The sequence below is a fragment of the Pinus tabuliformis genome, chromosome 6 (assembly GCF_031772625.1).
Source record: "Pinus tabuliformis cultivar Carrire ecotype Pingquan chromosome 6, CPIR1, whole genome shotgun sequence".
Lineage (NCBI taxonomy): Eukaryota > Viridiplantae > Streptophyta > Pinopsida > Pinales > Pinaceae > Pinus > Pinus tabuliformis.
The window spans coordinates 1,643,429,790-1,643,452,495 of NC_142292.1; the positions used below are offsets into that span (position 1 = coordinate 1,643,429,790).

General features: G+C 41.2%; 1 protein-coding gene across 4 annotated transcripts in view; it reads left to right on the forward strand.

Annotated features, from left to right (window-relative positions):
* Window positions 1-22,706, forward strand: part of LOC149265256 (Saccharopine dehydrogenase) — a 314,496-nt gene that overhangs the window by 17,358 nt on the left and 274,432 nt on the right. For all 4 annotated transcript variants that reach the window (XM_089429228.1, XM_089429225.1, XM_089429230.1 and 1 more), the window contains exon 2: window positions 4,023-4,120. In XM_089429228.1, the coding sequence (XP_089285354.1) occupies window positions 4,023-4,120 (98 nt within the window). The remainder of the gene's footprint in view (window positions 1-4,022; window positions 4,121-22,706) is intronic.

Genomic DNA, 22,706 nt, shown 5'->3' on the forward strand with positions numbered 1-22,706 from the left:
TGCCTCTCTGCTTCTGTATTCACCACCCCTCAGCTGCAACTCTGATCACTCTCTCAACTTTCTCAGCAAACCCAGCCCCAGAAAGTCGAAATCTTGATCTCTTGGTGTATTCTCCAAGTGACCCTCAAGCCTCCTCTTATACTTTTCTCGTTGACAAATCAATGACCGAGATTAAGTCCCTAATCAATGGCTAAGACAAGAACTAGCTTGATCCATGACTTTTGGACCATTCTAACACAGTTTTATATTAATTCACATTAATATTTTAATTTCCCTAAGTTTAGACTAAGGGACTCCATTAAAAATATTAATTATTTTAATATCTCCCAAACTATTTAGAATTTGCCCAAACCATTTTTGGGTATTGGAGATCTCATGTGCTTTAGCCTCTCCACCAGTTTTCGTGGCTAGAGCACATCCGATGCTACCCCAATTCAAGACTCCCCGTTAGCGAGGACTGTGCTCTAGCAATACTCCTCACTGAGTATCACCTTGATCATCTGGCATCGGTCCCTGTGCTGATGGTAGGCCTGCTGCCCATCATCCTCTGCACTATTGCATCCTGTACTGTTGCCCATGGCTCTGCCACTATCACCGCTGCATCCGTACTGCAACTTCGTCTGCATCCGTGTTGCTGCCCATGGCCCTGCCACTGCCACTGCTGCATCTGCATTGCAACCCCTCTCATCATGCTACATCGTGCTGCCCATAGCACTACCACTGCTAACTGTTGCACTGCAACTTAGTTACTGAGAAGTAAGTAACTGATCTCCCAACTCTGACATCTCCGTCAGGCTAGAAACACTCTTGATGATGAAGCTCCCTCTGTCACTGACAAGTGCTCCCTCTCTGATCTCTGCGCTGCTGCTACAACAACTCCATGTATCTCGCACTGTTGCACACCTCTCTGTGCCATCCTGCACTTGTGCAACATTCCCGTGCCTCTCACACTGTTGCAGCATGCTAGCCTCGCGTTGTCCTGGGAATTCTGCACTGTAGCTCCTTCTGTTGCTCCATCCGCATCTGTCTCTATTGACATCGCCAGTACTGCTACTCCTCTTCGGGGCTCCTGTAGCAAGGTCTAATTCAAGAGGTTGGGTACCTTGAAGATCCTGCCCCTCACTGCCTGTTGTCTGCCTAAATGCAACTCGATGTCTCCCCACTTCCGCTCAAGTGGTGTGTGTGCACTCATTGCACACAGACCAGAAAGGATCCTGGCCTTCCAGATGACAAAGTTGGGTGCCTCATCCAACCTGTTCTGATCCCTCAGCCCATTCATGGCCATCTCTCTGCTCTTCTTGTTGACTCCTCGAAGTCTCTCTACTTCCCGCCTGGAAGTTCTCTATTTGACTCCTGCTGAGTCTACTTCCCATCTGGAAGTTCTCTGTTCGACTCTTGCTGAGTCTACTTCTCGTCTGGAAGTTCTCTGTTCGAATCCTGTTGAGTCTCTCTACTTCCTGCTTTGAAGTTTTCTGTTCGACTCCTGCTGAGTCTCTCTACTTCCTACCTGGAAGTTCTCGGTTCGACTCCTGCTGAGTCTCTCCACTTCCCATCTGGAAGTTCTCGATTCGATTCTTGCTGAGTCTCTCTACTTCCCGTTTGGAATTTCTCGGTTCGTTTCCTGTTGAGTCTCTCCACTTCCCGTCTGGAAGTTCTCAGTTCGACTCCTGCTGAGTCTCTCCACTTCCCATCTGGAATTTCTCTTCTGGACTCCCTTTGAGTCCTGATTTCCCTTCTGCCAATGTCAAGTTTCCCTTCCCTGATCGTTTGTGCAACAACACTGGTCGGGATTCCTAGGCTAGAAATCCACCTCGGTAGCAACTCCCTCTACCATTGCCTTGCCCTGTTAGGTACTGTTCTGACTACAGTACCCCACCAGCTCCACTCTGCAACTTACCCACAGCCTCCTAAACCCCAGCAAACTGAAGGTTAGAGCTCCTAGGCTCTGCACAATCCCGACACTGGAAAATCAACCTCCTCAGCCAATTGCGTCAGCCCTCCTAGCCTCTGCGTGAGCCTGTCTTTGCCTCCCTCAGCCTTTGCGCTGCCTCTTCTTGGCTCAATCTTGATGACGCAGGCACTGCGTCACCCCTTCCTTGCTGCTACTCTGCTAGGAACAACTTCTGTCACTCGGGACAACTGTTTTTTGCTGCTGCTGCTCTGCTTGGTTGATGTCCTCAGTTCTCCTGTGATCTGCAACCACCCTCTGATACCATGTTGGAATTTCCAAGTCTGACGCGTTAGAAACCCTTCATGCACTTTACTGATTTATTCCTACCTACTTGTTCTGTTAATTAACAAGTTATTTACCATGTAAATATTGGAAATAAATACAAGTACATGCTCAACACTTTACAGATCATCAACTGAAGAAAATAGAAACAAGCACACAAGTGACACCGTTGTTTTTGGACTAATGTCCCCAGAAAAACCCAATGCGGAAAAACCGGTGCAGCTATCTGAGGGTTTGATTTATTAAGCGGTTTTAGAATACAATCTGGGTGCCAAATCCGGCTCACCCAACAGAGAAAAATCTCGGCATTAGCACCTCTCTACTCAAAAGCAGATATTCAGGCTGAAACCCCGGATAAACACTTTGGCATCTCCACAGCTCCAATCTGCCCCACGAAGCCCCAACGCCAGCCTCTAGGGACTGCGTTAGCCTCTCTCTGGCCCAACGTTAGCCTAGCGTCACTCTGGCTTGGCCTGCGTCAGCCTTTGGAGGCACTGCATCAGTCCTCTGGCTCTCTGCGTCACCCACGCTGGCCCTTTGAGGCATTGCGCAGCTCCTGGTTGCCTTTGCGTGAGCCCTGGCTGGCTTTGCGTGAACCCTTGGCTGCTTCTGCGTCCCTCTCCGGCTACTGCGCTGACCCTCTCGATGTTATCTCTGCCTCTCTGCTTCTGTATTCACTGCCCCTCAGCTGCAACTCGGATCACTGTCTCAACTTTCTTAGCAAACCCAGCCCCAGGAAGTCGAAATCTTGATCTCTTGGTGTGTTCTCCAAGTGACCCTCAAGCCTCCTCTTATACTTTTCTCGTTGACAAATCAACGACCAAGATTAAGTCCCTAATCAACGTCTAAGACAAGATCTAGCTTGATCCATGACTTTTGGACCATTCTAACACAGTTTTATATTAATTCACATTAATATTTTAATTTCGCTAAGCTTAGACTAAGGGACTCCATTAAAAATATTAATTATTTTAATATTTCTCAAACTGTTTAGAATCTGCCCAAACCATTTATGGGTATTGGAGATCTCATGTGCTTTAACCTCTCCACCAATTTTCATGGCTAGAGCACATCCGATGCTACCCCAAATCAACAGGGTATTTTTAGAAGGAAAGACTTCCTGGTCAATGTCATATGGTTCACGTTTGAATTTTAGTTTGACAACGATAAAATTCAATTTGAATTCAAATTTCTCAATGAAGTTATGGATAATTGCACAATTTTTTTAACTGCTTGTTTGCAAGATATTGTTCATATATGCCAGTCTATTTCATGTGTCATAATTATTTTACTTTTCTTGCATTTTTTGTGACTTGCTTATTTAGATTGCATAATGAGATCTACAATCAGAAATATGTTTGCAAAAGGATCATTTGAGGCTTTCTTTGGACCTGTTATTCACAGTTTTTTTTGTGGTTTATGAATTCATATAATTTTTTATTCTGTTGAATTTATGTTTGTATGAGATCAATTTTTCTAAAAATTACTTCTGGTACAAAAGAGGCCTGAAATTACAGTGTAGAAAAAATAATGACTATGATGGCCTGAACATGACCAGGACAAATATGCTTTGGGGTTTGTTTTTCGCACATTGCAGGCAATTGCAAATGATAAAACTTAGCTTTATTGGCAAGAAACAAGAAGACAAATGATAGTAATGTACATATTTCAGTTAGTCTTTTTCTTTTTTTTAGAATGAAAGAGGTAAATATGTTTTTACAGTGTTCATGGCATGATTCTAATCTGGAGTCTGTTTAACATAAATGTGTGTTTGCTTTTCTGTTTCAAGGGAAAAGGGGGCTAAGATTGCAGCGGAGTTGGGGACAAACACTGAGTTTTATCAAGTCAGCATTGATAACGTGAAAGCATTGGCAGCAGCTTTAGATGGTGCTTGGACAGTCTGCTAGGCACTCTTGTTTTAAACTACTGTTGTACTTTCATTTGATGTTTGTTAACCGAAAAGTAATGTTTTACAGACAAGAATAAGTTATGAAATATATTGGCATAAGCATAATTTTGCCCACATTGACTCTAGGGAAATCATCAGTTTTCCTGATGGATCTTGTATCAGAATATTTAGATTGCAGGTATATCTGATGTGATGGAAGACCATAAGAAGACACAAATCTCTAACCTCAACTAATGAAGCAGAAATTTCTCAGTAGGAAATAAACTGTATTAGACATGGAAAACCCTTCTGGTTGGTACATGAAGGGTGGTGGTATTTAAATAGTAGGAACTCCTATATCTGATTCACATAATTGACATTTCTTTAAAAGATAATGTTCTTATTCTAGAATGGTAGGTAGACTTCTATTTTGCAAGATAATAAGTACACACTAAAATACAGAACTTACTACAGTACAAACACGTTAATATTTACAATAAATTATAAATGAGGTAACAAAAATCCTATCTGTAGGGTCCCAGACTAAGGTACTGACCATTTTCTCTCTATTAAGGAGGAAGCTGTTCCCAATTTTTAGTGAATGAGGGAACTGCTGCTCAAAAGTGGATTGGAAAATCCACCTGACGTGGAAGCAAGCTGCCTCTCTTGTTGACGAAATGATTCACTTTTGTTTGGTGGTAGAAGTGCTGGTGTCAAGAAGAGCATTTTTAGAATTAGAGCCATAAAACTTGGGGGTTTATATATGTTAGCTTTAAGGTTACTTTGAAAGTGTTTACACAATATTTGGGGGTGCTTCATGAGATTTGAAATACATGGTGTGTGTTAAGCCTCTAGATGATCTATGGATGGATTTGCACATTAGACATGGTTTGTGATGGTTTGGCATGTCGGAGATGGCTTACTTAGTAGTTGCTTCACCTCAATTGGGTGTTTGCTAGGTGCTCTTTCTAGGGTATTGGAGATCTCCTAACAACATGGGTGACATCCTTCACAATAGCCACATGGAGATAGTTGCTTGCTTGGAGAATGCCTTACATAGGAGGAGGAGCATTTTACATCTTGGAGGAGGTTGTTGGGTGTTCAACATGCTTTTTTAATGTATCTTCAATTTTTATCGACGTGGATCTTCTCAAAAGTATGCATAATGGGTACTTGTTAGATGTGGAATTTAATGCCGCATCCAATGGGTGTCTACACTTGAAATTTGAGTAAACCTATAAGGAGATAAGTCAAAAATACAATTGAAAGATGTAGTTTTCTTCTTTTCCCTCCAAAATTCACATATTTTATTTTATTATTTTAACTATTATTTTATTATTTTTCCTTAAGAGGCCACTTTTAGGCTGAAATTTCCTCTGATGCTTGCTTATGGATGACATCTCCTTGGAGCTTGAAGGAGTTTGTTGGGTGTTCAACATGTTTTTTTAATGTATCTTCAATTTTTATCGATGTGGGTCTTCTCAGAAGTATGCATAATGGGTTCTTGTTGGATGTGGAATTTAATGCCACATCTAACGAGTGTCTACACTTGAAATTTGAGTTAACCTATAAGGAGATAAGCCAAAAATACAATTGAAAGATGTAGTTTTCCTCTTTTCCCTCCAAAATTTACAACTCTTATTTTATTATTTTAACTATTATTTTATTATTTTTCCTTAAGAGACAACTTTTTCGCTGAAATTTCCTCTAATGCGTGCTTATGGATGATATCCCCTTGGAGCTTGAAGGAGGTTGTTGGGTCTTCAACATGTTTTTTTAATGTATCTTCAATTTTTATCAATGTGGGTCTTTTTAGAAGTATGCATAATGGGTACTTGTTGGATGTGGAATTAATGAGTTTCTGCACTTGAAATTTGAGTAAAACTATAAAGAGAAGCAAAAAATACAATTAAAAGATGCAGTTTTCTTCTTTTCCCTCCAACATTCACAACTCTTATTTTATTATTTTAACTATTATTTTATTATTTTCCTTAAGAGGCCACTTTTATGCTGAAATTTCCTCTAATGCTAGCTTATGGATGACATCCCCTTGGATCTTGACCAATGTATGCTTGGAGTTTAATGCTCCACATTTGTGAGCCTACAAATGTGATTGAAAGTTTCTTATAAGGCTATAAGCCCACTTGTCTGTTGTTGGTCTTCCTTATCTTTCATATACATAGAGGAAGGAGAGGGTCCTTTCATAACTCATCATTATGACCCATTCCTTCTTATCTTCTTGTGTTAGAGATATTTTCAAGAGGAGTGCATCGCTTCTAATCTCTTTCTTGGGTCTTTTTATGTACTTGATCTCTCTCTTGGAGTTGCTAGGGTTTTTTGATCTTGTTGCAACATCTTGATGTCTAAAGTTAGGGCTTCATCCCTTGGATATTTGGAGATTAGGGTTTTGAGAGGAAACCCTCAGTTGTACTTTGAGGAGAGATGTAGAGGAGACATCTCGCCGTGGAGGATATGCTTGAGCGATTCATGATTTTTGGATCTCCTTGGTTGAGTTAGGGTTTTCTTGGTTTTCCATAGCTAGGGTTTTGGAAAGTTGAGAGGATTGTATTAGCATTGTGATAAGGCTATGGTATGTACATGAACTTCATCTTATGCATATTAATAAAGTTTTTATTTGTCCAATACTTGTGTAGATTGTAGATCAGATTTTCAGCCATATTTATTATTCATCTTTTGTAATTTCTAGTTACATATTTCTCGCTGATTTGATATAAGTTAAGGATGATCATGTTTAGTGATTTAACATTGTAGTTGGAAAAGGTAAGCACTGTTACACTATTGTATTTACAATTGTAAATGATTTTTTTCAGATCTGGTTTATGCATGATAAGATTGCCCTTGAGGGATGAATCTTATCATAACACTTTGGTATCTTTTCTCTTAGATTGCATAGATGTTTTGGGTTGTTTAGGATTGAAATATTGTCCATTGTTACTATTGTTTTAATTGTATTTCATAATATCCCTAAGATTGAAAGTTTACATGGTCAAGATCTAGGAAACTTGTTAAAAGGTGAAATTGTTATTTTGCTTTAAAAACCACTGTGCTGGTAATTTCTATATGGCATTAGAGCTTTTGTGGCTATGATCACTCTGGGTGTAAGAGGGAGCTTGAATTTTAGCTAAAGGATATATGGGATAGATGATTAACCTTGTTTAAGGTTGTTGGGTGTGATGCTCGCTACCACACAATCTAGCAGGGCCCTAAGGGGAGAAAAGCTACATGACAACTACTAGGCTAAGTGACAACAATGGGACAATGGCCCATTGTCACCACAATCAAGGTCCCCTACTCTTTACAGACTTTCACCAATGACAGGAATCTTGGTATGATTGTGATCACCTATAATAGTTATTCTAGGTTTGAAGGTTGAAGGTGATGGACCTAGAGCTCATTCGAAGAGAGGCTCAATAAAGCTACAACGCTTCAAAGAAGCAAACTGGTCTCTAAGAAAAACCCTTGAAAAGAAGCATAAGACCTAGGATTTTGTGGTTTCTCGATGGTAATAGATATTCACAAGGTCAAGGCCTGAGAGAAGAAAGGGCTTTTTATGATTTATTTCAATGAATACTAAATTCATACAACCCTCAAAGAAGTCCCCAAGGTGAGAGAGAAGACCTAGGTTTTCCCTCTTAGAGTAACACCTAGGGCAAGAGATTTTATGGATGAAACTCGGGTTGACCCCACCAAACTTGGAGCATAGGTAGCAGGGACCTTGAGCTTGATGTTCGGACCATCGGATTTCCAAAAAATCACCTCTCTAAAATTTCACTGCAAGCACTAGATTTCCTCCTTACCTTTAGGGATTGAAATTTAGGAGAAAATATGGAGAAAGAGGAGTTTGATCACCAAAGTCGTTGGATTAATGCCTAGTCCTTTGGGCTATGGAGTCCTAGATGCGTTAGATTGGCCAAATTCGTTCTCAAGGAGGTCAAAAGTTGATGCCCTAGCTACCAACCGTCAACAACTACGTACTATTAGAATATGGCATTTCATGAAGATTTTTTTTTCCATCACTAGTAAAACATTCATTGCATGTTATATCATGAACTAACATATGCAATAGCCAACCAAATAGCTTCCAATTTTTTTTTCAACAAAATTAGGGCACAATAACATTTACTTTGGTTGCAACAATTACATACATTAGACATTTTCAAGAGAAAAAATTCATCAACAAAAGAGCTTACAAGATAATCATGCAATATATTCATCCATATTCAAGAAGTAGCTACAAGACAAGATAAAAAATCAACTCCAAATATCATAGTGCATCCAAGATACTCCAATAAATTCCAAAAAGTGTGAGTTCTTTTACAATAGGAGAATCCAAGTGATGATGATGAGCTCTCACAAATGAGACTCACTTCTATTTATATGAGTCTCTCTAAATCGAATTAGCCTAATGAGCCCCCAAAATTATAAAATAATGTGCTAAAAACAAGTCTTTTCACAAACTGACCAAGTAGCTATCACAAGTCATGAATTAGCCATCCATGTGCAAGCTGAGTTGATGACGTGAGGATGATGTAGGGCTATTGGAGGGCCACATTGAGTCCTCTAAGTGCCATGATGAGAGAGAGGGTTTTATTAAAAATGAATTAGGGGATGACCCCTAATTTTCCATGTAATTCATCATGTGGGGCCCCAACGTGGGTTTGGGATACAACCACTGGTCTCATGGGTCTCCAGATGAAAGAAAAGCTTGTACAATGCTCCAGATGAGGGCTCTAATGATGGTGCCTACCCTTCCATGTCTCAAGGGTGAGACAAACCTCTTATGGACCTCAGATCAACTGCCATGATCATGCTAAGCTGATTGGGGCACGCTGGTCCAAGTGCATCATCTCGCGAATAATGTGGGGCAATGAACAAACTGATGAAGGTGTCGAGGGTGCCCATGGCATGAAATGGTGCTCTAACACATGATGGAATCCCATGGCTCTCAGGGTGTCAATATGATCCTCTGGTGGGCTTGGGCCCCAGTTAAGTTGCCTTGCCCATGATGAAACTACCTTCCATTTACATATAAGATCCAATGCGCTTCATCACCATTAAGTACAATAATTCATTAGTGCATGTAAGTGAACCAAGCTTGTTAATCAAGGGCACACTGAGACTTCATAATGGGCTTCCCTTTCAAATTTGGGGCTTTAATTTTGTAATAGTGTTACCTCCCTAGGTAGGAGTGGCTAATAAACAACCCTATTAGGTGTTCCTAGCCCCTAAGGGGAAAGACAAGTCCAAGGTACATCCTTCAATTGCTAGGTGTCATGTGAATAATGATGAGATGGAAAGGGACACAGGGGTCTCAAAGCCAAATACCACGAGTTTAAGGATGGTAATGATGATGGATGTCCACATATTTAGGTATATAGCTGTAGGAGGGAGTAATCGTGGATACATGAGTTACCTGACCTTTGTTTTCCACCCTTCTTCATTTGCCTTTTTCCTTTCGCCTTTTCTTGAATTTTTCTTTGTATTACTGCTCGGGGCTTTAGAGGTAAGAGCATGCTATGTATGATATAAGTAGTTATTACCCCCTTAAAGTGGGGCAGTTCATTGCTCACTTGGTGTTGGGATGTGCATGGGTTCCTTAATGATGTGGGGGCACTCATGGGGTCCTATGAACCAACATGATGACCATAATGATAAGGGATAGAGCTCATGTTTGGCTTTTGCCCACGTGCTATTTTAACGTCCTGGCCATATTTTGCATTTTCTAATATTATTTTCTTTTGTTTCTTGTTTGTGGCCATGATATGATTTTAATGTTCTTTTAGTTGCATCAATCTCTAGGGCAACATTTCCAGGCTTGACCCAAACATGAGGACAAGGGGAGGGGGTGTACCAGTGCCTTGTGGACATGTTGTCGCCTAAGATGCACACCTAGATGTGGCAAAAGGTTTCCAACCCCACAAGTATAGTCTTTATGGCGCAACACTCAGAGTAGGGGTTGTCATCTCTTCCCTACTCACTTCGTTTAAGCTCTCTCCTAGGCAAGCTATCGGGGGTAATCTCTAAATGCTGGAAAACTTGTTGAAACAAGTCTAGGAGGTCTAAGGTAGGGCAATTACTTCTCTTGATAAATTGAATTAAGATTAATTGGCAAGTGTAAATATTTGAGCAATGTGAGTGTTAAAAATAGATTCAATTAGATCAATGTGACACTTAGTGAGATGAAAAATGAGAGACCAATGCCTTAACAATGCTCAAATATAGATATAACACTTACACAATAAGGAAATGAAACCTCAAGCTACAAGATAGGTGATGTTGAAAGACAAGGTTAGTACAAGAGATCAATAGATTAATAACAACTAGAGATATACAGAATAAGATATAAGATAAACTTGCAAGAGAATAAAGCTTGTATTTCAAGTAAAGATGATATTCAAAAGACAGTAAGCTTGAAAACGACAAGTGCAACAATGTAAAACCTGCAGGTATGAAATGAGCTCACAATTCCAATTACAATAACCAATTGAAAGAGAATGAATGCAAGATCTATTTACATGAGATGCAAGATCTTGGTTGATTTTAATTATATGCCTAAACTAAGGTGAATGCCCCCTCCTCAATGGTCAAAACTTGTCTTAAAATAAGGTTGTTGGGAGAAGTGTTGGGGAAGGAGGCTAAGGCTTAATTAACGATACCTACCTAGGGCTTTTAGCAACCCAAGTGCCTCTGTTCCTACAAGGGACTCGGCCACAAAAGAACTACAAGATCACTTGTTTTAACTATTGTTTAAGGGTCAAGCTCCTCAAATTGAATTGTGGAGAAGGTTATCCTAAAACTTTCTATTAGCCAAGCTTATGCTTGGGGGTAAAATTTTAAAGATGCAAATCTAGATCTAGAATGCAAATGTAATTGCTTCAATGAGATTCAATTATAGCAAGATGCTTCAATATAGAAAATGTTAAGTCACTTATGTTGGAAAATCAAGAGACTTAGAGATTATATAGATTTTCCTTAACTTGATAATTACTTGTGATATGTCTTGTCCTTTTATTACTTTATTAAATCTTGTTCATCAAGCAATTACCAAAACAATGAAGATCACAAGATAAAGTACACAAGATATAGGCTCTAAGCCAGGGCAAAACCCCTCCAAGGGGAAAATCCAGAAAAATGCTTCTCTTCTTATAGAATCTGCTTGCAAAGAGACTACCAAGACCCAAAGATCAAAAGCCCAAAATCCTCCGAAGTACCAAGTCAGTTTTATTTTTTTGTTGCATCATATGTGTTCTAGTCACGAAATTTGGTAGAGAGGCTAGAATACATGAGATCTCCAAAACCCAGAAATTGTTTCTGGAAATTCCACCTAGAAGTGTCTGAATTAGATTATTAACCAGTTTTTAAATATCTCCCGAGTCTAAACTTGGGGAATATGGTTAATTAATCAGTATTAATTGCGTCAAGGTGAGAATCATCTAGAAATTCACACGGATCAATTCGAAGATGATCGTAGACATTGATCAATTTTTAATCTTGGCCACTGGAGTTCCAACAGTGGATTATAAGAGGAAGTCGATGGGCACTTGGAAAAACACACTTGAAATCACCAAAATTTCGATTTCCTTGGCAGATTGATTTCCAGAGTAGCAGCAGTCAGCGGTCGGAGAGCCAAAGATCGAAGCAGTGAGTGAGGGGTAGGACAATGATCCGGAGGAAGTTTTCCAGATTCAGAGAGGCAACAGCAAGAGGGCTGAGTTATTCCTAGTGAGGCAACGCAATTGCTTTAGATTGGCAGTTCGATTTAGCTGATGAAAAATTTGTTCTCAGTTCTAGAGGTCGGGCAGATGTTCTAGAGTGCTGGAGAGACGATTTTCTCAAAAGAGACAGGGAAAACGACTTATCAGAGACTAGTTGGATGCTTGACGTCAGAGAGACAACGTAGAGGCTGACGCAGAGGGTCCAAATGGCCGAGTTTTTTGAAGGTAGGTTGTGTCGGGATTGCTTTAACCAAGGTAATTCCCTTCAATAATTTTGCCCAAATTTTCTTGCTGTGAATTGCCAGTTTCAGGCATCCAGATTGTACTCAGAATTTCACTGCTGCATAATACAAAAAACCTTCTCTGCTGCACCGACTTTCCCACATTGATTTTTTCCGAGGAAATTTGTCCAAAAATAGCTGTGTAAATTTTTTGTGTGTATGCTAGTATTTTCTTAGTTTCTAGTACTATTTTCTTCCGCAGTTTATTTGTGAAAATCACAGTGTGAGTTATTTGGTATTTTCTGTAGCAAACAACAAATAAATTGTTAAATAAATTAACAATTAGAAAAATAAATTCCAGTAGCTGTGATAGATGAAATTTTCACATGGTATTAGAGCATGACTGATCAGCCAGGGAGCTTAGAAGCGAAACAAGGAATTTCACTATTCAGTAAGAGTAGCATGCCAAAATTCCCAGGGGCAACGCAAACCATTGCTAGGCAGGCCGAGTTTCTTGTGGAAGTTCGATTTTTCAGAGGAAAGAGGCAGAAAAAGTCGATTTTCCTAGATTGAGTGATTCCAGTAGGCAGAGGGAGCAATTCAGATTTTTCGTCTGGTAGATTTCTGGTTGGATGCAGAGGGTTTTGCAGCAGTTCGCTAGAGCAAACCAGCGTCGGGTGGAAGAGAAAAGCACACACTGTTGAGGGAAAATTTTGGTCATGGAACTTCTAATCTCGGAGTGAAAACAGCAGAGCAGTAGCCAAGCACAGGGAGAGAGGGAGTTTTCGACACTTTTAGAGATGGTCACTGCGAGGCTTAGAGATCAGGATAGGTTGGATGGAACTTCCAACTATGTCATCTGGAAGGCTAGGATGTCCTTCCTTATATATGAATATGGTCCGAAAGCGTACATTAATAATGTAGTGGTAGTTCCCCAGGATGCAGATCAGTTGAAAGAATACTAGAAGGAGATGGTGTGGGCGAAGCTGTTGATCCTAGATGGAGTCCGGGACCATATAGTGTTGATTTCTGGTAGCATCGGATGTGATCTAAGACTCAAATTTTGCAGGGAGGCTTAGACATATGTATTTCACAATACCCATAAATCATTTTGGGAAATTCTCCCCGGAGACGGTTTTTTAAAATAATTAATTATTTTTAATAAGACCCTAAGTCTAAACATAGGAAATTAAAATAATTAATGGGTATTAACCTAAACTGTGGGTGTAACTCCTAGAAGAAGACAAAGATCGAGTCCAAATGATCTGAGCCATTGGTTAGAATCTAATCTGGGCCATTGGTTCTCAACTGGAAGATTATAAAAAGGACATCGAGGGGCATTTGGAAATACACCAGAGGCAAATACACAGTTACTCGAGTGAGTTCGATTTCCTCACTGGTCAAAGTATGACGAGAAAATTGAATCAGAGGGAGAGTTGCTGGTGAGAAGGAGAGAGAGAGGGTATCAAAATCAATGTAAAGATTAGGAGCAGAAGATGCAGAGCAGGAGGATAACACAGAGGCTGTGACACAGAGGACAACGTAGAAGTAGTGTGACGCTGGGATAGTGAAGTTCTCACGCAGGGGCTGACACAGTGAGACGCAGCGGGAGCAGCAGGTCCTCTCTTGGATCAGAAACTCGTCAAGAAGTGTATGTAAAAATTCTCACAAATAATCCTCGTCTATTTTGTTGGTTGTATCTTGTACATGAGAATTTTGCTGAAGAATAATAAAGAAACCCTCATCTGCTACACTGGTTTTCCCGCATTAGGTTTTTCCAGGGGCAGTTGTCCAAAAATAACTGTGTCATTGTGTTGTATCTTTTCTTGTTCAGTTTCTTGTTTTGGCATATTAATTTTAAATAGTGAATGCTACAGTTGTATTTACATTGATATTTACCTTAGAACACAGTAAATAACTTGTACGGTTTAACAAGTAGAAGAAGTAATATCAGTTACTGCAGTAGGGATTTTGGGTTTAGGAATTTTCACATGGTATTAGAGCGACAGGTGAAGCAAGAAGAACAGAGCCGGAAGACCCAACGCTGAAGGAAGAAGGGAATTCAAAATTCCTGCATAGGAAGAAATTCGAATCCCTTGAAGGTTTGCGCAGTTCAGGCTGGAGGGCTAGATTTTCGAGGGAAATCTCTCTCTGAGTGAGTCGTCTTAGAGGTAAGATTTCCAGATTGAGATTTGTCAGCTACAGAGAGAGCAACGCAGCAGAAGATTCAGCGAAGAGGTTTTTCTGGTGGGATGCAGTTTTCTGCAGGCAGTTGCTAGGGCAGGATAGCGTCAGAGATCGTTAAAAAAATAGCACAAAGATGGAAACTCAAGATGTCTCCGAATTATCTTCCTGATTAGAAGAAGAATTCGCATGCTTAGCAAGTTCAGCGTCAACAAATGTTTGGTACATTGATAGCGGGGCTTCAACCCATATGACTGGAGTGCGAGAATATTTCTCGAGCTATCAAGAAGAACAAATGGACTTCTAGATTACTATGGGAAACAAAACAAAGTGTACTCCAGTAGGGAGAGGCACCATAGCATTTCAGACAGAAGAAGGAACCAACATCCGAGCCACCAATGTTTTGCATGTGGCCAGTTTAGGAATGAATTTGATTTCAGTGTCCCAGTTATAGGAAAAGGGATATGATGTATATTTCATTGGAAAGAAAGTATATGTCAAACATCCAAGATGGAAAGAGAAGAAACAAATTGGAGCTCGAAGCAACAGACTGTATAGGTTGCAACTCGAGTCTCCAATGGCACTGATAGGCAGCAGTCATAATGGTGAAAAGGAATTGAATGAATTATGGCACAGGCGAATGGGACACTTACACCATGGAGCACTGAGGATGCTCAGAGAGATTGTTACAGGAGTTCCAGTCCTTAGTATTGAGCATGATGATTTATGCAGAGGATGCGTACTAGGGAAGTACGCTAAAGCAACTTTTTCCAGAAGTAACAATAGAGCAGAATGTGTATTGGGATTGATACACTCAGATATTTGTGGTCCAATGTCCACAAGAGCTCTTAGTGGTGGTGAATACTTTGTCACCTTTATTGATGATCACTCTAGAAAAACCTGGATCTATTTCTTAAAGACTAAGGATGAAGTCTTTGATTGATTCAAAGAGTTTAAGGCTCTCGTTGAAAACATGACAGGGAAAAAGATAAAGGAATTGCATTCAGGTAATGGTGGGGAATATACGGAGAAAGACTTCATTGATTTCTGCGGAAAGGAGGGCATCAAAAGAGAATGGACAACTCCATATAATCCGGAGTAGAATGGAGTAGCAGAGCGAAAAAATAGAACTATTGTTATGGCAACAAAAGCTATGTTGTATGATCAGGGATTACCTAGATTCTTATGGGCAGAGGCCTAGAAAACAATGGTATATATTCAGAATAGAACTCCTCACAGAGCGTTGGGAAAGAGAACGCCTGAAGGTGTTTTCACTAGGAAGAAGCCAGAAGTAAGTCATCTCAAGATATTTGGAAGGTGGCATATTGTCTCATTCTAGACGAAAAGTGCAGTAAACTGGATTAGATTGTAGAAAAGGGGTACCTCGTAGGATAGCGCGAGACCTCAAGGGCATACAAAATCTACATTCCTAGCAGCAGGAAGATTGTAGTGAGACGGGATGTGAAGTTCATGGAGGATAGAGCTTTCAGGAAATCTCGAGAGATGCCAGCAGAAGGTCAGTGAATAGATTTTCCATTAGTCCAGCAACAGTAGGGGCAACAAGGAGGACATGCAGGAGGACAAACACCTGGATCGAGTACAGTGACCAGTACCAACATTTCCTCAAAAGAAGGAAATCCGGATAGTTCTCAACAGATGGAATGATAGGACCAAGAGGAGGAGCTGATTGAACCTCCCACTACTAGTGGTAGAACTAGCAAGGAAGTACGACAGATGCTGAGGGATGCAAAGGAGTTTGTTCGAGCTCCTAGAACCGAGAAGAGGCAGCGTAGACAACCTGATAGATACCAAGCCTTGGTAGCACAGGTTGAAGAACCCTCTAGCTCTCAAGTAGCCATTCAACACGAAGTGTGGGTGGGTGGATGCCGTGATAGAAGAGTATAGTTCTGTCATGATGAATGATGTCTGGGAAGTAGTATCTATACCAGAGGATAGATCAGTGGTAGGATCAAGGTGGATCTACAAGATCAAGTATGCTGCAGATGGTAGTATAGAGAAGTACAAGGCTAGGTTCGTGGCAAAAGAGTACACACAAAAAGAAGGAATAGACTATGAAGAGACCTTCGCCCTAGTAGCCCGATATACCTCTATCAGATTCGTTATATCCCTAACATCTCAAATGGGTGTTGATTTCTGGTAGCATCGGATGTGCTCTAAGTCTCAAATTTTGTAGGGAGGCTTGGGCAGATGTATTCTAAAGAACCTAGAAAGCGTTTTGGGAAATTCCACCCAGAAACAGTTGTATTAAAATAATTGAAGGGTATTAATATATACTGTGGGTGTAACTTCTAGAAGAAGACGAGGATCAAGCAGAAATGATCATAGCCATTGATTAGCTTCTAATCTGGGCCGTTGAATGTCAACGAGGAGATTATTTAAGGAAGCTTGAGGGTCACTTGGAAGACACACAGAGTGAGTTTAGAAGTTCGATTTTCTAAAGCAGAGCAGTTGCCGGGAGAATATCGATAGTGAGCTTGTGCAGTGAGGGGCAGGGATAGTTGGGTTGGAGTATCTTCTCTAGAGCCCAGGATATGTAGCAAAGAGGCAGAGAGACACCAAAAGGAGGCAATGCAGTACCCAGGAGGGGTTGACGCTGAGCCAGAAGGGCACATGCAGAGGCAGTGCAATACTCCAAGCATAAGTCCGAATTTGCTGAGGGAGGGCTGGAAACTGCTCCAGAAGGCAAATCAATTCCCAGTTGAGTTGACGCAAGAGCCTTAGAGGCTGACGCTGGGTCTACACAGAGGCAACACAGAAATATTCGGGGACATGTTGGTTTCGCTGTCTGATTAGCTGGAACTTGTCGTGTAGAGTGAGGTAATCCCACTAATTTCTTCTGCCAGTTTATTTCTCTGTAATTGGATTGCCGGGAGGGCATCCAAAGTTGTATTCAAAAAACTACTACATAATAATAAAGACCCTTAGATTTGCTGCACCGGTTTTCCCGCATTGGGTTTTTCCGAGGACATTTGTCCAAAAAATACTGTCATTTGTGCTATATATTTCTCTATTGTTCTGTTCTTGTTTTGGGCACATTATTTAATTGGTGTAGGCTGCAGTGTATTAGCTTCGATATTTTCTGTAGTAAGCAGTAAATAATTTGTTTCAGTAATTAACAAATAGGAGAAGTTTAATCAGTTGTTGCAGTAGGGATTTCAGTTTGCGAAATTTTCACATGGTATCAGAGCTAGTAGAGGTGAAGCAAGAAGAACAGTGCTGAGAACCTAGCACTGCGCAGAAAAGGAGGTCGAAAAAGATGCAAGAGGCAGCAGTTCGAATCCCTAGAGGGTTTGTGCAGTCCTAGCCGGAGCGCTGAATTTCGAGGCAGTCTCTCTCTGAGTGAGTCAACAAAGAGAAGTGCTTCCAGATCGAAATCTTGCTGTGGCAGAGGGAGCAGCGCTGAAGCCTCAGTGTGAGGAAGAGCTGGTGGGACGCAGTTTTTCTGTAGGTCGTTTTGTTGGGCAGAAACACATCAGAAGAGAAGAGAAGCACTGTGAAGGAATTTTTTCCTCAGAAGACTTCCCACCAAGAAGTCTGTTTTCTTATTGGCTGACCAGTAGCAGTAAGAAGCAAAGAGGAGCAGTTCGATAATTTTCGTGGCAAAAATGGCAACCAGTGGCTTGAGAGATCAGGACAGGTTGGATGGGCCATCCAACTATGTCATTTGGATGGCGAGAATGTCATTCCTTCTAGATGAGTAGGCTCTCAAGACATATGTCGACAACATGGTGGTTGTGCCTGCAGATGCAGATCCGCTGAAGAAGTACAAGGCAGAAATGGCGAAGGCAAAGAGAATGATCCTCGATGGAGTAAAGGATCATGTAGTCTGTCACATCGCTAGCAGAGGGACTGCTAAGGAGATGTGGGATGCATTGTCTATGCTGTATTAGGGATCTTTCGAGCAATGGAAGATGTACTTAGAGCATAAATTGAGATCTACATAGATGCAGAAGGGGGAGCATGTGGATCCGTTTCTCATGAAGCTTCAGGAGACCCGAGATGAGTTATCAGTTGTGGGATCTACACCTCAAGATTCCGAGTTGGTTAGACTGGCCGTCAATTTTGTCTCAGATGTGTGGCAAGTCTTTGTTTAGAGTATCCTGGGCAGGGCGACTTTGCCAAATTGGGATGAGATGTGGGTAGCTCTCAAGCAAGAGGAGCTGAGGAGAGACTTGGTCAAGTGTAAACTTGACGGAATCAACAGTAGTGGGTCAAAGCCCAAGGAGGAGGAGGATAATGCAACCCTTGCATCGAAGGGGTAGCAAGAGCAGCGGAGACGTAAGGACGTCTCGAAGATAAAGTGCTTCAGGTGTGGTGAGATGGGTCACTACGCAACATGGTGTCCTCTCAGGAAGAAGGACAAATATGAGAAGCATGATCCGAAGGCTGAACCCGCGAAGATCGAGGAGGAGTTCGCCATGACAACCAAGATACCTCCAGGAGGGAGGTGGGCTGATTTGGAGTTGTAGTTCGAAGGAGCTACAGATGGGCAGGATCCTTGAGGATCCCACCTCTCAGATCAATTCCTTGCTACGGTAGCCCAGATCAGAAGTAGAAGGATGAACTAGTGTCGAATGGTGTCGAGGAGTGTCAGAGAGACAGTTGCAATGGCTAGGAGCGCCAGATACTGAACAACATTGAGTAGAGTTGGCAGCAGTGCAGATGGCACAAAGCAGAGGTCAGCAGCAACGCAGAGCAAAGTTGGCAGTAGTATAGATGGCACAGGGTAGAGGTCAAAAACAACGCAGTAGATTCAGAGGGTCAGCGCAGAGACTAGCATCAGTCAGGTTCCAAAATTCATATGGTATGATACTGAAGATAGTTAGTTCAGTAATTTGGGATGTTTTTCCGTTGTTGATGCAGTAGCAGCAACAGTTTGCAGTGCAAAGGCAGTTGGCAGTGGTAGTGCCAACAACAGTACAGATGCAGAAACTCAGAGGGAGTTGCAGTATGGATGCAATGTTGACAGTGACAGGGTCAGCAATAGTACAAATGCATCATTTGCGTAGTGGTTGGTGGACAGCATGTCAGACATCAACACAGAGTGAGATGTTACAGTACAAAGTGATGCTTTAGTGGGAGGCATTGTTAGAGCACATTCCTCGCTAAGAGGGAGTGTTGATTTCTGGTAGCATCGGATGTGCTCTAAGTCTCAAATTTTGCAGGGAGGCTTGGGCAGATGTATTCCAAAGAACCCATAAAGCGTTTTGGGAAATTCCACCTAGGATCAATTTTATTAAAATAATTGAAGGGTATTAATATGTTGGTGTAACTTCTAGAAGAAGACAAAGATCAAGCATAAATGATATTAGCCATTGATTAGCTTCTAATCTGGGCCGTTGAATGTCAACGAGGAGATTATTTAAAGAAGCTTGAGGGTCACTTGGAAGACACACAAAGTGAGTTCAAAAGTTCGATTTTCCGAAGCAGAGCAACTACCGGGAGAATATTGATAGTGAGCTTGTGCAGTGAGGGGCAGGGATAGTTGGGTTGGAGTATCTTCTCCAAAGCCCAGGATACGTAGCACAGAGACACCAGAAGGAGGCAGTGCAATAACCAGGAGGGGTTGATGCCGAGCCAGAAGGGCTCATGCAGAGGCAATGCAGTTCTCCAAGAAGAAGTCTGAATTTCCTGAGGGAGTTGACAATTTTTGAGCTGGGAGAGCTAGAAACTAATCCAGAAGGCAAATCAATTCCCAGTTGAGTTGACGCAGAGCCTTAGAGGTTGACGTTGGGCCTACACAGAGGCAACACAGAAATAGATGGGGACACGTTTGTTTAGCTATCAGATCAGCTGGAACTTGCCCGGTAGAGTGAGGTAATCTCACAAATTTCTTCTGCCAGATTATGTCTCTGTAATTGGATTGTCGGGAGGGCATCCAAAGTTGTATTCAAAAAACTACTGCATAATAATAAAGACCCTCAGATCTGCTGCACTGGTTTTCCCGCATTAGGTTTTTCCAGGGATATTTGTCCAAAAAATACTGTCATTTGTGCTATATCTTTCTCTATTGTTTTGGGCATATTTTTTAATTGTTGTAGGCTGCAGTGTATTAGCTTCGATATTTGCTGTAGGAAGCAGTAAATACTTTGTTTCAGTAATTAACAAATAGGAGAAGTTTAATCAATTGCTACAGTAGGGATTTCGGTTTGCAAACTTTTCACAATGGGATGGGAAATTCACTAGATGGTGTCAAGACAACACTTCTGAACGAGGTGATAGAAGAAGAGGTGTATATAGAACAACCAAAAGGATTTGAAACACATGTAAAGAGAACTCATGTGTGAAGATTAAAGAAAGCCCTGTATGGGCTCAAGCAGGCACCTAGAGCATGGTATGGTCGGATTGATAGTTACTTGCAGCAGTTGGGATTCGTCAAGAGTAATGCTAATCTCAATCTCTACTATTTAATGTTAGAGAATGAGCCACTTATTCTGGTATTATATGTGGATGACTTTTTTTAATAGGGTCATCTAAGCTCATACAGGATTGCAAGAAGAATCTTGAAGCATAATTTGACATGAAGGATATGGGGTTGATGCATTATTTTCTAGGGTTGGAAGTTTGGTAGAAGAATGGGGAGATCTTCCTAGGGGAAGGAATATATGTTATAGAAATTCTGAAGAGATTCAGAATGTAGGATTGTCGCCCCATGGCTACTCCCATGATCACCAATTGGAAGAAAATAAATGCATCAGGAGACAAGGAGGTGGACCCCACCTTGTACAAACAACTCATTGGGTCGCTCATGTATTTGGTCAACACTAGTCTAGACATTTGTTACGTTGTCAACACCCTTAGTCAGTTCATGATGGAACCGAAAAGTGTGCATTGGGCAGCAGCTAGGTACATTCTGAGGTATGTGCGTGGAACAGTCAGATATGGGTTGAAATACTCTCGAGGGGATGACGTTAGATTGAACAGATTCACAGATGCAGATTGGGCAGGTAGTTCAGTAGACTGGAAAAGTACCTTTGGGTACTGCTTCAGTGTTGGATCAAGAATGATCTCTTGGTGTAGCAGGAAGCAGAAGTCAGTAGCTCTGAGCTCAGCAGAAGCTAAATATATGGCAGCTAGCACAGCTATGTGCGAAGCTATATGGCTTAGAAAACTGCTTGTGAGTTTATTCAGAAAAAGGATGGAATCGACCAAGATTTACTGCAATAATCAGAGTTGTATCAAACTCTCTATGAATCTAGTATTTCATGATCGGTCGAAACACATTGATATCATATGTCACCTTATCAGAGATTGTGTTTAGCGTGGGGCAGCACAACTGTCCTATGTTCCCGTAGGAGATCAGGTAGCAGAAATATTCACAAAGTTTCTAGGAAGAGCTAAGCTCATTCAATTCAGAGAGCAGATGGGCATGGTAGAGAATCTGTCTCGATAAACAGGTAATTTCTCAGTTACAGTGGCAGGGAATGAGAGAGAGTTGCAGTATAGATGTAGTTTTGGCAGTTGATGGGCAGTGATGTTAGACATCAACAACGCAGAGGGAGATGTTACATAACAGGGTGATGCTTTGGCAAGTCGCATTGCTAGAGCACATTCCTTGCTAAGAGGGAGTGTTGATTTTTGGTAGCATCGGATGTGCTCTAAGTCTCAAATTTTGCAAGGAGGCTTAGGCATATGTATTCCACAATACCCAGAAATCATTTTGGGAAATTCCACTCGGAGACAGTTTTATTAAAATAATTAATTATTTTTGATGGGACCCTAAGTCTAAACTTAGGAAATTAAAATAATTAATGGGTATTAATCTAAACTGTGGGTGTAACTTCTAGAAGAAGACGAAGATCGATTCCAAATGATATGACCCATTGATTAGAATCTAATTTGGGCTGTTGGTTCTCAACTGGAAGATTATAAGAAGGACATCGAGGGGAATTTAGAAATACACTAGAGGCAGATACTCAGTTACCCGAGTAAGTTCGATTTTCTTATTGGTTGAAGTTCGGCAAGAGAAAATTGAATCAGAGGGAGGGTTGTAGGTGAGAAGGAGAGAGAGAGGATATCAACATCAGTCTGAAGGTCAGGAGCAGAAGATGCAGAGCAGAAGGAGGACACAACAGAGGCTGTGACGCAGAGGACAGTGCAAAGGCAGTGTGATGTTGGGATAGCGTAGTTCTCACGCAAGGGCTGACGCAGTGAGATGCAGAAGGGGTAACAGGTCCTCTCCTGGATTAGAAACACATCAAGAAGTGTCTGTAAAAATTCTCATAGAGAATCCTCTTCTATTTTGTTGGTTGTATCTTGTACATGAGATTTTTGCTGAAGAATAATAAAGAAACCCTCATTTGTTGCACCAGTTTTCCCGCATTGGGTTTTTCGGGGGACATTTGTCCAAAAATAATTGTGTCATTGTGTTGTATCTTTTCTTGTTCAGTTTCTTGTTTCGGCATATTAATTTTAAATAGTGA